General features: G+C 15.7%; 4 protein-coding genes across 4 annotated transcripts, besides 19 other annotated features; 1 reads left to right on the top strand and 3 right to left on the bottom strand. All coding sequences in view use genetic code 6, as the record gives it.

Moving 5' to 3' along the window:
* Positions 1–3: part of a microsatellite that runs on past the window's edge.
* Positions 4–395: 392 nt separating this feature from the next.
* On the bottom strand, positions 396–1,037 carry IMG5_020770 (hypothetical protein; the record flags this gene model as incomplete). The annotated part of the gene is made up of 2 exons (XM_004039469.1): positions 396–848; positions 900–1,037. Coding segments are annotated over 2 exons (591 nt in total), but the record flags the coding sequence as incomplete, so codon positions are not given.
* Positions 1,026–1,057: a microsatellite.
* Positions 1,058–2,038: 981 nt separating this feature from the next.
* Positions 2,039–2,098: a microsatellite.
* Positions 2,099–2,330: 232 nt separating this feature from the next.
* Positions 2,331–2,378: a microsatellite.
* A 1,144-nt stretch (positions 2,379–3,522) lies between these two features.
* Positions 3,523–3,557: a microsatellite.
* Positions 3,558–3,597: 40 nt separating this feature from the next.
* Positions 3,598–3,645: a microsatellite.
* Positions 3,600–3,649: a microsatellite.
* Positions 3,608–3,651: a microsatellite.
* Positions 3,652–3,898: 247 nt separating this feature from the next.
* IMG5_020760 (hypothetical protein) lies at positions 3,899–4,950 on the bottom strand. Its single transcript, XM_004039468.1, has 2 exons — positions 4,266–4,950; positions 3,899–4,172 (listed from the first exon to the last, which is right to left on the bottom strand). Exons 1-2 carry the CDS (start codon positions 4,909–4,911, stop codon positions 3,916–3,918), a joined length of 903 nt encoding a protein of 300 aa, XP_004039516.1. The 5' UTR covers positions 4,912–4,950; the 3' UTR covers positions 3,899–3,915.
* Positions 4,184–4,234: a microsatellite.
* A 46-nt stretch (positions 4,951–4,996) lies between the features above and the next one.
* Positions 4,997–5,052: a microsatellite.
* Positions 5,053–6,067: 1,015 nt separating this feature from the next.
* Positions 6,068–6,116: a microsatellite.
* Positions 6,117–6,629: 513 nt separating this feature from the next.
* Positions 6,630–6,665: a microsatellite.
* A 210-nt stretch (positions 6,666–6,875) lies between these two features.
* Positions 6,876–6,908: a microsatellite.
* Positions 6,909–7,447: 539 nt separating this feature from the next.
* IMG5_020750 (ubiquitin specific peptidase 8, putative) lies at positions 7,448–9,492 on the bottom strand (the record flags this gene model as incomplete). Its single annotated transcript, XM_004039467.1, has 5 exons — positions 7,448–7,882; positions 8,078–8,191; positions 8,247–9,058; positions 9,150–9,279; positions 9,338–9,492. Coding segments are annotated over 5 exons (1,644 nt in total), but the record flags the coding sequence as incomplete, so codon positions are not given.
* Positions 7,907–7,989: a microsatellite.
* Positions 9,087–9,131: a microsatellite.
* Positions 9,394–9,447: a microsatellite.
* A 550-nt stretch (positions 9,493–10,042) lies between the features above and the next one.
* Positions 10,043–10,086: a microsatellite.
* Positions 10,087–11,401: 1,315 nt separating this feature from the next.
* Positions 11,402–11,426: a microsatellite.
* A 951-nt stretch (positions 11,427–12,377) lies between these two features.
* On the top strand, positions 12,378–13,673 carry IMG5_020740 (protein-l-isoaspartate, D-aspartate o-methyltransferase, putative; the record flags this gene model as incomplete). The annotated part of the gene is made up of 4 exons (XM_004039466.1): positions 12,378–12,847; positions 12,985–13,176; positions 13,297–13,361; positions 13,567–13,673. 4 exons carry the CDS (start codon positions 12,378–12,380, stop codon positions 13,671–13,673), a joined length of 834 nt encoding a protein of 277 aa, XP_004039514.1.
* Positions 13,229–13,526: a microsatellite.

The raw sequence follows: 13,673 nt of genomic DNA, 5'->3' as shown, positions 1-13,673 counted from the left end.
TTTTCATCTAAACTAAAGTTAATGTTTTCTATTTATTTTATATTTTATTAGTGAATTACATCACAAACTTAAATAAGTTCTTTTTCCTTTTCTTCAAGTTTAATTCGAACTTCCTAATATTTTTTTTTGTTTAATTTTTTTTATTTTTATTCACATTAAAACAAAACTATATTTGATTTTTTAGTGCTTTATTAATAGAAAATAATTATTATGTTATTGTATCTAATTATTATTTTCTTTAGTTTATATGCTTAATTTTATAACCCATATTCTATTAAAATTCGTCCATTTTTTACATCATTATAGGATAAGCTTTTTTAACTGTTTTAACATCATGAGTCTTATAATGTTTATTTTATTAAATTTTATATAAGAAAATATAATATAAAAGTTACTTAATGAGACCCATGTATAATACATTCCGGGCATATAGATTTAGATAAACATTAAAAACAATAATATGAAATATCTTCTTCTGGATGATCTTAGCATTTATATTTTTTAATCCTTTTATTTTATATTTTATATTTTTTATTTAAAAATAAATATGAAGAACACAATTTACTAATATAAAGGAGATAAAGGTGATTCTATAAATAAATTGTAATTTTCCTTAATTGGGAGTTTTTCTTTAATTATAGTATTTTTTTATTTTTAAGGAGATTTAAATTAGATATCTTCTAGTTGTTTTATATTTGAATTATATTTTGAATAATAAAAATTTTTTATTAGTCTGCCGATTATAATATTTTTGTTTGGATTTAATTATCAATATTTATTTTTTACAATTAATATACTGTTTATTTTTCTAATTATGTGCATTTGCCACATGTTAAACAGGTTATAATCTTTTTTTAATTTATATTTTTTGTTAAAAAAAAAAAATTAATTAATATTACTTTTGAATCAGGATTAATATTTTCAGATGTAAATATTAAAGATGCACAATTTAAACATAAATCATGTCTACATTATAACATTAATATATCTTCTGGAAGTTGTCTACAATTATTACAATATGATAATATATTTTTCATTTTTATATTTTTTATTTTTAAAAATGTAATTTTCTAACGATTTCCTATAAATGTTATTTTTTTATTTAAAATAATTTAATATATATAAGAATAAAATTGTTAAAATAGATTTTTATATTTTATTTGATATTAAATATATGTATATTTATTAAAAAGTACTAATATTATTATTAATGTAAGCAATTTTTAGAAAAAAATTAGTAATAATAAATAAGTAAATTAATATTAAATTTCCAATATAAAATAATAAATTTTATTTTTTAATTTAAATAATAATATTTTTTTGTTTTGTTTTGTTTAGCTATATTTAAATTTAAATAAAAAAATTATTTATAATTATTAAAAAAATAAAATAATAAATAATAAAGTTAGTTTTCAAATATGAGCCTTCCTTTATCAAATTATGAATCCATATAAAAAAATAAAGAATAAATAGAAAAACAAATAAAATTTAAAATTTAATAATAAGACTAATAAACATATCAAAATTAGTAAAGAAACAGTTAATCTTTAATAATTAATTAATAAACAGATTATCAACTATTAAATTAATTAAAAAAAAATGCTTAGTTATTAAGCAAAGCACATAATATAATAAATAAAATTGATACAGATGAATACTTAGATGTATTAACTTAATAAATTAATTAAAATATTAGTTTAAATATTCCTAAATATCCTATTACAAATAATAATGTCAATAACAGTTTTAAAGATTTAAATTATTAATAAAAAAAGATATAAATAATATTTTAAAAGAATCTAGTTTACAATCAAATAATTAAAGCTTTTAAACAAGAAGAAGAAATTAAAGTTTATGTGAAAATTGTAATTAAAACAATTACTAAAATAAACTATTATATAAAGCAGATGTATAGAAAATGATTAATAATATAATTTATGTAATAAATTATATGAAAGTAATAAGAATTTATAGGAAAATTTATTATAACTTAATTAAGCTAATTAATAAATAAAATTATTATAGGAATAAGAAATAAAATATAAAGAATAAATTAATTAATATTCAAAAAAATATAATAATATTAAAGATAAATTAAAAAACGTTATATAGAAATTATAAGTAAAATAATATCTAGTTTATATGTTTATTTATTTAAATTAAAAAAAAAGGAAAATAAAAATGTAATATATACTTATTATAAAAAATAATAATAAATCATTTATTTATTAAAAGTACGAAAATAATGAAAAATTATAATATACAATAAAATATAATGAAGATTTGATATTAAATAATACAAAATTAGTAAAATAAAATAAAATAAAGGAATATAAATATATATATATATATATATATATATATATATATATATTATAATAGAATAATCAATGTAACTTATTATAATCAAAAGTTCATGAATTTGAATAAGAAAACCTTTTTTTATAAAATTAAATTTTATAATTACGTTAATAAATAGAAGTCTTAAAAATAACTGAATTTAAAGTTGATAACTTAGAATAAAATATAGATAAAATTGAAGAAATTAGCAATATGACTGTTTCTGAATTACATTATAAAATTAAATAAGTTAAACAAGAATTCGATTAATAATTTGAAATTATAAATTATTCTACTTAATGTGTATAAAATTAATTCGAAAAAACAGTTGTTGGATTATAATAAATTTTAATCAATTCTGATTATAATCAAGTTTATTTTAAAAATTAATTATATTTTAAAGAACTAAAGGATATTTAAAAAAATATTATATAAAATCATATAAAAAACACTATTAAAAAACTTGATTGTAGTTAATATATCCAAAAAATTATGTAGTTTATATTCACTATAGCTGTAGCTGTAGCATAGGAAAGCATTTTTAATAAATTAAATCCAATTTTAATTATATTAGAAAAAAAGATTATTGTTTTAGAATAATTTATAAATAACTAAAAGAAATAAAAGTTTAATATATAGAATTCTTATAAAGAATACTCTATAAGTATTTTTATTTATTTATAATTATAATTTATTTTTTTATATAATAAGATTAAAATAAAATAAATATAAGAGTAGATAATAATAATAATTAAAATGATATTTTTTATAAAATTTAAAATTTTGTCAATTAATCATTAGGGTATATTATATATAATATATATATTAGAATTATATTTATATTACAAATATATAGAAAAATTAATTAAGTTTAAAATATATTGGATTAAACAATTAATAAATTTGAATCAATTAGTTTTGGTAATTATGATTAAAATAATTAAATTATTAATCTTTAATAAAAATACATAAATTTAGCTAAAAATATGTAAGTTATTGAAATTTATATGGTATTTATTTATAAATATTTAATTTATTAATTATTATTAGAAAAAAGAATTAGGGATTATAAAAACTGAATTAGAATATAATTATAAATTTTAAAAACATTCAGAATTACCAAAAATAATTTGAATATTAATAATAATAAAAAAATAAATTTAATATGTATATGTATATAAATATATTTATATATATTTTTATATATATATAAATTTACGTAATTTTACATATTTATTTAATTATTAAATAGTTTTTATATATTTTATATTTAAAAATATTATTATTTATTTAAAATATTTTTATTTATTTTTTTAAAATGAATAAACTTTTTGATATTTTTTTATAAAAATATACAATTTTATGTTTGTTTGTTTTTTTTTATTTATATATTTTTATAAATTACTAAAAAAAAAACATAAAAAAACATTTCTTATTTACTAATATTTAAAAAAAAAAAAAATATACATACTAAAAAAAAAAATATTAAAAAATAACATAAGAGGTGGGGAAAATTTAAATTTTCCTATATTTTTTTTATTTTCGAAAAAAAAAAAAAAAAGAGAAATATTTCCTTCATTTAGCTAAAGTAAAAAGCGCGCTAATTAAAAGAGAAGTACATCCCATATATAAATAATTATTTGAATATTTATTTAAATTCCAATACATTCTATCTCCTTATTAAAGAATTCCACTTCTAGTGAATATATAAGGATAATCTTCTCTATAATCACTATTAATATTTAAATGTTAACAATTTTTTTCATTAAGTTCTGTATTAGGATTAACTTATTCTAGTATAAAAGACTGACATTATTCTTAATTTTTGAATTCTTTTTTGTTTTATAAATATATATATATATATATATATATATATATATATATATATATATATTTTATAACAAAAATTCAAATAAAAATAGAACCTGTAAACTATGTTAATTATTTTAAATTTGCATATTCCCATTTGTTTTTTTCAAGATCATTTTTTGCAAAAATTCCTCCCTATTTTTATAAATGTTAAGAATCATTAACTACACAAGTAAATTCTTAAATTTCAACATTTTCTATTTTACATCTTTAAGAAATTTCAGCATATTCTTGAGGAATAAATCCTAAATTTAAAATAAATCCTTCTTAATGTGATTCATCTTCATTCTCAAATGTTACTAAAGGAACAAGATATTCATATCCATATAAACCGTATGATTTTACTGGAATCATCATTCCTTTTCTATGGATAGGTCTTCCTTTTATTTTTATTGTTCTATAAAGACTGTTTGGTCTAGTATTTTCGTCAAATAGTTGTTTTGCTTCTTTTATTTCTAATTATGGAAGGGCCATTTATTCTTTCATTTATTCGACTTTTTTATGGTTTCTTTTCGATTCTAATTTTGTTAAGAAACCCATACTTAATGAAAAAACTCCAAATATACCTAAATAAAGTGATCTTTTAGGAAATGCTCTTCCTGTATGACCTATTCTATTCCAGAAACGAGATGCTTAGGTCCTTAAAAATAAACTGTTAGGATCGTTTGTTTTTGTTATTGGTAATTCGACTTCGTTTTTCATTATTTTATATAATGGAGCTTAATTAAAAGAGGTGCTTTATGGATCAGTCGGTATTTGATTCATTTTATTTTTTTTCAATTATATATTTTTGTTTTGTTTTGTTTTGTTTTTTTCTTTTTTCTTTTCTTTTTTTTATTTTTTATATATATATATTTATATATAATTAATTTATTTTTTTCCTTATATTTTTTTATTTATTTTTATTAATTAAATAAATGTATTTTTATATGTTTTTAAAGTATTTTTTTTTCTTTTATTTACATATTTATTTAATTGAAAATAATTTACATATATATTTATTTATTTATTTCAAAATTAAAAATCTATTAAAAATGCATGTTTCAATATACAAATAATCTCATATATACTATGAAATATATATATGATTAATAATAAAATTATTTTATGGTTACAATTATATATTGTTTTATTAAAATTTAAATAAAAAAAATGAAAAATCAAATATAGAATTAAAAAATAATATATATATCAGTAAACGTTAATGCATATTTAAGCATATTTAATTTAGAATAAAAATAGAGTCAAAAATAAACAATATCTAAATAAGATAAATATAAGTTTATAAAAATTTAATTAGAATATAAATAGATTAAATTAATAATAATTATAATAAATATATATCAATGTACTATAATAATTATTATAGAAAATTAATTTAAATTATATATATACAATTAAGGCATTATTTATTTAGGAATCATATCATATAATAAAAATAATATTAGAATACTTCAATTTTACTAACAGTAATATTTATTAAGGGAATTATAGTTTATTGAACAGTAAAAGAATTGTTTTAAAAAATATAGTTTAATTTTATTTAAAAAAAATTAAAAGATTCTTTTTATGTCTTTGATTGTTATTTTTATAAATTTATTAGGAATTATGGATTATAAAAAAAATTATATATAAATTATTTAAGATAAATTAGTTGTTCTTAATAAAAATATTTATGCATTTTATAAAAGTTTTTTAGTTATAATATATTACTAAAATTATCGAATTTTGTTATAAATTATTAATAATTGTCTAATTTATAAAAATTATTAAAAAAAAAATTCATGATAAAAATGAAAATAAATGAGTTTACTTCAAATTAAAAGTATTAAAAAAATTATTAATTAAAAAACATTTTTATATATATATATATAAATATATAAATATATATATATATTTATAAATATTTTTTTTAATTTTTATATTTATAATAAAAAAAATCAATTTATTTTTAAGATTATTATATTAAATACTTGTATAAAATATGATAAATATATAATAATTTAAGTTTGAGAAAATATTAAACAACAATACATATAATAATTAATTGGCTTTATTAGGATATTTTGATGATGTTGAAAAAAAAGCTTTACTTTTAGTATAAAAGTGTTGTTTTTAAGAAAAATATAATAATAATTTATTTTTAATAGAATAAATATAATAATATTTTTAAGTATCATTTTTTTTTTTTTTATTGAAAAATATTTTTAAAAAGAATGATATATTTTATAAATATCTTATTAATTTAACAAATAACTAATGGAATTAAATCGATTTATAAGTTATTTATCCTGCTTCTACGAAACTTATTAATAAATATTAAAAATCTGAATTGGTAATAATAAAAGAGAGTCCTTAATTATATAATAATGTATAATTTATAAATAAAAAAATATAATTTAACTTTTATATATTAAAAAAAAAAAAAAATATTAAAAAAAAAGATTATTAAAAAACATATTTTAAATATCGAATATGATAGTCTATAATGGGTTTATAATATTTTAGATGGATAATCAGAATAAGATTAAATATTATATTCTGATAAAGACGAAAATAATGGATTTGTGATTTTAAAAGATTATAAATTTTAGAATATTGAAAATATAGATAATTTACATTTAATTGCTATAGTTAGAAGAAAAGATATAAGATCATTGAGAGATTTAGATTATTAAAAATTAGAATTATTATAAAATATTTAAAATAAAGGAGTATATTATATATTTTATAATATTTTTATTTTAAACAAATATAAAAGATTAATGTTATTTAAGATAAGTTTGGAGTTAGAAAAAATTAATTAAAAAACTATATTCATTATTAACCTACTTTTTATCATTTTCATATACATTTTACACATATAAATTTAATAAATGATTCTATGAATTGCGATAGGGCACATAATTTAAATTAAGTCATAGATAATATTAAAAATTATCCTAATTATTATCAAAATGCTACTATAGAATATTCATTATAAACAAATAATTAATTATATAAATAAATATAAATGTATAATGAATTATAAGATTGATTTTTTTTTTATAAAAAAAATTAAAAATATTAAAAAAATTAATAAACAAAATTAATAATTAATTTTTTACATGACATAACAATATTTTATTATGAAAATTAAAGATTAGAAAAAATATGATTGAGAAAAAAATATATATGTGATAAATAATTATTAATCTTTAAAAAAAATTAATTTTATATTATATAAATGCAAATGCAATCACTTATTTCTATTTATTTATATAACGGAGGATTTTATATAATTATTAAAGTTTCTAAAATCATTAACTTTATTATTATCTTACGAAGGAGTGATATCAAAATTAGCTTGATATAAATCATATTATTATTAATAATTTGATTATTTAACCTCATTTATTTCCTTATTAAATTAATTATTTTAGACTAACTCATTATTAAGTTATATAATAGTCTAACTTTTTTTCTAACTGATTATATTTTATAGTTTACTATCATATTATTCAAACTTGTCATGTTTAAAATTATAAGTAAATTTTTTTTTTATTATTTAGGTTTCTTAGACTTCTTTTTTAAAAAAATGGGGCCAACTTTCAGGAGTTGACAAAGTTTATCTAAAAAACTCATCTACAGTAGTTTTTGAATAAAATAAGACATAAGCTTTTTCACTTTTAATCTTTTTTAAATTAATAATTATAATTATATATAGATATATATGTAAATAAAATATATATATATATATATATATATATATATATATATTTAATTATATGAATATATATAATTTTTTTAAAAAATAAAACATTATCTTTATATTTTTTTTTCTCAAAATAAATATAAAAATTAAATTATAAAAATATATATTATTTACCTATTCTTTTAGACATTATTAAACATTACAATCGTCAAATAAATACCAATTTTAATTTGCTCTATTTTTCGCATAAGCAGTATAATGTCCAGAACTAAGGTTACCTTCATGATTCTATTTTGTTTTTGTTTTTTTGTTAATATACATTTATTTTGAAATAATTCAATACTGATATTGCAAAAAGATCATATATAGGTTAATCTCTTTATCTTCCTATAGTATAAGGTTATAGATCAAAATTTTGAATAGGAAAATCAACAAAGTTTTTAATTTTGGCTTTAATATTTTTATCAAATCTGAATCTTTTTAAATGAATAATTAAAATATTAGGTAATTTCCATAAATCGATTTATTTGGTTGATTTTCTATTTTTTTTACATTTAAAGCAATACCACCATTCATTTTAGTCTAAATATTCTTCCTTTGTGAATTCTTAAATACATTCACTTAAATTAATGATTTCATTATGAGATTTATTTGCAGGAACAGGTACTGAAAGAAATTAAAAAGCCTCAAATTTATGTGAAACGGAACCACAAACTAAACATTTTAAAGTGGATTTTGTTTAACCTTAAAATAGATCAACAATTATAGATTTATTCCTCATTAAGTATTCTTTCCAGGATTCTTTGGAGTATTCTTCATGCTTTTCACAATTATAGTCTTTTTCTTTTATATAAGGCTTCTTTATTACTCTATTTAAATCTTCGTGTAATATATCTAGGAGAAAAGCAAGAAATTCATGTGAGTCTTATTGTGTTCCGTCGGCAAATTGTTCCGCAAATTGGCCTATTTCATTTATAAAATCTATTGGTTCTATAAAGTTTTAGTCTGTTTACCATAGATCGAGTATTAATTTCCCGAATTAGGATGTTATTTATCCATTAGAACCTAAAAATGCATTTGGATTTATTTCTTTTTCATGAAGTTGGCTCAAAAAATAATCGCATAATGGAGGTGTATTTGATAAACATTATAAGGCTGATATTTTATTTTTTTTAATGTAAGTTTTTTTACTGATTTTTATTGATTTTTAATAATTTTTTTTGTTTTTGTTTTTTATTTTTTTTACCTGCATTAATATAACATGTGTTTCCTAAATTATATAATCCTACTAATCCATATATTTATAGATTTTATGAATTTTAGAATAATCGTGATTCTTGTTTGTGGATTTTATTTGGAATTTTTTTGTAGTTTATCTTTTTTTTTTTTTTTATATATATATATATAAAAAATATGATTTTTTTTTTTTTTTACACTTAATTTTCTTTTTCTATCTATTTCGTTTGATTGTTTTACTGTTTATTAGGAAATTTACTTTTTTGAATCTTTTTCTTTTTTATTTGTAAGCTTTTTTTATTTTATTTTTTACTTAAAATTGAACTAGAGGAAATACAAGAACCCATTTTTATACTTATTTTTATTTTATTTTTTGAAATTAATCCAATATAATTTATTAAAGAAATTAAAATTATAAAAAAAATTAATTATTATGTGAATTTTCTAACTTAAATAATTAATTTTTAAATTAATTTTTTTATTAATAAATATAAAATTAAAAAAAAAAAAAAGGGTAAAAGAAATAAAGATTTAAATTTTATTTAAATAATTATAAAATTTTATAAAAATCTTAAAAGACATTAGAAAAATATATAAAAAAATTAAAAATTATTAAACTTATATTTTTGTTTTTGTTTAAAAATGTTTCTATTCATTTAATTAGATGTTAGTTGTACTTTATTTGTAAGATATTTTATTATTAATTGCTATTTATTCTATAAATAATCTTATAAAAGCTAAAAAAAAAAAAATTAATTTATATTTATTAATTATTAAAAAATAATAATAATATAAACATTTATAATAAACTAATATTTATTAATATAAAATTATATTATCTTTTATGATTTTATATATCAATCATAAATTTATTTGTATTAAAATAAACAAATGATAAAATATAAATTAATTTTTTATTAAAATTATATTTTCTTAAAATTATTTTTATTTTTTTGTTAAAAACTAAAAATTCTGAATATATCTCATTTAAATTTAAAAATAAAAATTTATTTAATTTTTATGTTATTTACAATATATTTATTAATACATTATACCATTTTCATATAGTAATTTTAAAATGTCGTTTATAATTAATATTTATTAAATATTGCCTATTAAAATTTTTGTAATTTAAAATGTTTATCATATATATACAAAATAACTTTATTCAAACAACAGTGCTTTTCATGTACTTCATGCAACTTTTTATATAGTTTATCTTGCCAAACTACATGTTCGGCTAGTAAATAACTAAATTCAAAGGCTCAAATATGCGAAGATTGTAATTTTTGACTTTAAGAATACACTAATTATAACCCAAATAATTGCTCAAAATGTGAAAAGGATGTTTGTTTTTATAAACCGGAATTTCTATTTGTTATTATGTATAGATTTTTCTATATAACGGATTTGGTGATAGTTTAGATAATATAATTAAGGCTTATTGTGGAAATTTAAATATATGTATAAACTTGTTTTATTTCAATATAAATAATTGCTATTTAAAATATTTTAATGCAATCTATTATTAATTTCACGCAGATTATATATGTAAATAAATTTTATTCATTAATCATATATATATATAATTGTAAAATTTAGTTAATTTTTAGTATTTTTTATTAATAATTTCAATCAATTTAAACTTTATGTATAACAAAAATATTTTTAGTTTTTATTTTTTTAATTTAAATAATTCATTAAATATAAAAATAATTATTAAACTATGTATTTATGTAAGAAAAAAAGGTTTTTTTTATGATATAAGATATTCGTTTAGGACTATAAAATAATTAACGCAATATAAGGCGTTTATTTTTATGGTATAAATAATAATATGTTTATAATTGCATTTAAATTAAATATTTTGAAAATTCAACTGTTTAATAATGAACTATGGGACTTATTTTCAAAATTAAAAATGCATTATAAGTACTCTTTATATTATTTTTATTTGATATTATTATTTTAAATAATAAAAATATAAAAGAAAATTACTTTTCTAAAACTAAATATGTTTATAATAATTAATTTATAAAAATAAACATTAAGATTTTAAAGTATTTTAATGTTTTTTTTTTAAAAAAAAAAATTGATTAAATAAATTCAAAATAGTATATTTTTTTTATTAAAACTTATTAATAATATTAAAAAAATTTAAATAGATTATTCAAATTAAATAAATAGAAACTTAATTTAATTATTACAAAGAAAATTAAAATTATGAAAAGTAATAATAAATATTTAATAATAATATATAAAATACTATTATATATACTATTATATAATTTATTTATAGTTCTATATCAAATTATCATACTATTTAATTTAAAAAGAATGATATACTACTAAAATCAAAATTCAAAAAAATACCTTAATACAAAGATTGTTATTATAATAATATATATAATATTAGTTTTTGTTTTGTTTATAATAAACATACCTTATATTTACTTAATTATAAAAAACAAAAAATTATAGTAATATTTTTATAATTATTTATTATAAATATTCAAAAATATTAAAATACTTATATATATTTATTTATTTTTTGCAGATAAAAAAAATAATAATAATAATATAACAAAAAATTTAAAATAAACAAAAATGAAAGTATAATAAAACGAAGAAGAAGAAGAGAATAATATCTTAAGAAAATATCGAAAAGGCCGCGAACAAAATGCACTAAAAGTGCGCTAAATCTAAAAAAGTGCCAAGAACATCCAAGAGAACTTCCAAATAACTAAAAAAAACATGATAAATTATTTAGAATAAATCGAATTTCTCCTCCAAGATCGTGTCGAGGAAATAACAATTAAAATCTCTGAATTTGAACAATAATGCATTATTCCTGACCTGGAAAAAATGGATAAAAATTTAGATGAAAATCTTTTAATTGAAGATGAAAAAAACGTCATAAATAAAATAAAAATAGAAAAAAATCTTACAGGTGATTTTTCATACTTATAAAATCAAAAAACAGAAGAATATAAAGAATATTTAAACTAGGCATCTTAAAATATATTAAAAATAAACCAAATTGCATAATCTGATGAATATTCTTTACTAACCTAATTAAAACATATATAAGATATTAAATATTCTAAACTATTAAAAAAACTTTATGAAAAAAGTTATCTTAAAACTCCAGAAATAGAATAAATTATGTTAAAAGTTGATCGTAAAGATTTTACATAAAATCCGTAATTTTTTTATTTTATTTTTTTAATTAAAAAAAATGTATATATAAAGATATGAAGATATAGCATAAAATATAGGCTTTAATACTACTATAAGTGCCCCTCATATGCATGCTTTTACTTTAGAATTAATAAAAGGATATACCAAAACAGCTGTAAAAGCACTCGATATAGGAGTAGGTAGTGGTTGGATTACTGTTGCTTTATCAGAATTAATGGAAAACAAAGATTCTATAGTATACGGAATTGATCATTTATAAGGAGTTTTGAATATAGCTAAGAAGAATATTATTAAAAGCCATAAAGATAAACTTGAGAAAGGAAAAATAGTACTCTGTTTAGGAGATGGAAGACATGGATTGGAGGATTTTGCACCTTTTGATATTATTCATTTAGGTGCAGCTGCTACTATGAAAGCTGTAAATAGGTTTATTCATTAATTAGCACACGGAGGAGTATTAGTTGGTCCTATTATTGTAGGAAGAGAAAGCTTTAATTAAGAATTCATGTTAATCAAAAAAGATTAGAATGGGGAAATTCATAAAGAGTTAAAATACATTATTAATATTTATTTTTTTAAATATAAAAAATTATATAAAGGAGTATTATTTAGGTTTCTTATGGCGTTTTACAAAAAAAATAAAGATAATTCAGAGAAGAAGATGAATAAGAATATTTCGAAAATGAAAATGACCATATTACAGTAGAACAATAAAATATTAATTTAGGAGAAAGTGAAGAATAAAGTGATGAAGAATATGAAGAAAGTGAAGATAATTTATATGATTTATTAGATGGAAATTCAGTTCAAATATCATTATTATAAAGACATAATTAGTATTTTAGAATACCTATTACGACCTTTATTTTTAGAGGAAATCCAAATATAAATAATAATAATAATAATAACAATAATAACAATAATAACAATAATAATAATATTAATAATGATAATAGTAATAATAGAAATAATAATAATAATGGTAATGTTAATAGTAATATTGATAATAATAATAATAATGGTAATATAATTAGTATTATTGTTAATAATGATAATAATAGTAATAATAATAGTAATAATAATAGTAATAATAATAGTAATAATAATAGTAATAATAATAATAATAATAATAATAATAATAATATTTATGAAATTAATAATAAGAAATAATAATTAATAATAATAAGAATTATATCTATAGCAATATCAATAAGTATAATAATAAGGTGAATAATAATAATAGAGAGAATAATTATAAAACGATTTAAATAATAATGATGTTTAAGATTAATCTAATGGAAGTATAAGAGAAGAAGAAATTCAATAATAATGA

This window comes from Ichthyophthirius multifiliis, assembly GCF_000220395.1.
Source record: "Ichthyophthirius multifiliis unplaced genomic scaffold scaff_1120509249657, whole genome shotgun sequence".
In the NCBI taxonomy this organism is placed as follows: Eukaryota; Ciliophora; class Oligohymenophorea; order Hymenostomatida; genus Ichthyophthirius; species Ichthyophthirius multifiliis.
This window is presented reverse-complemented; position numbering and strand designations above follow the sequence as displayed.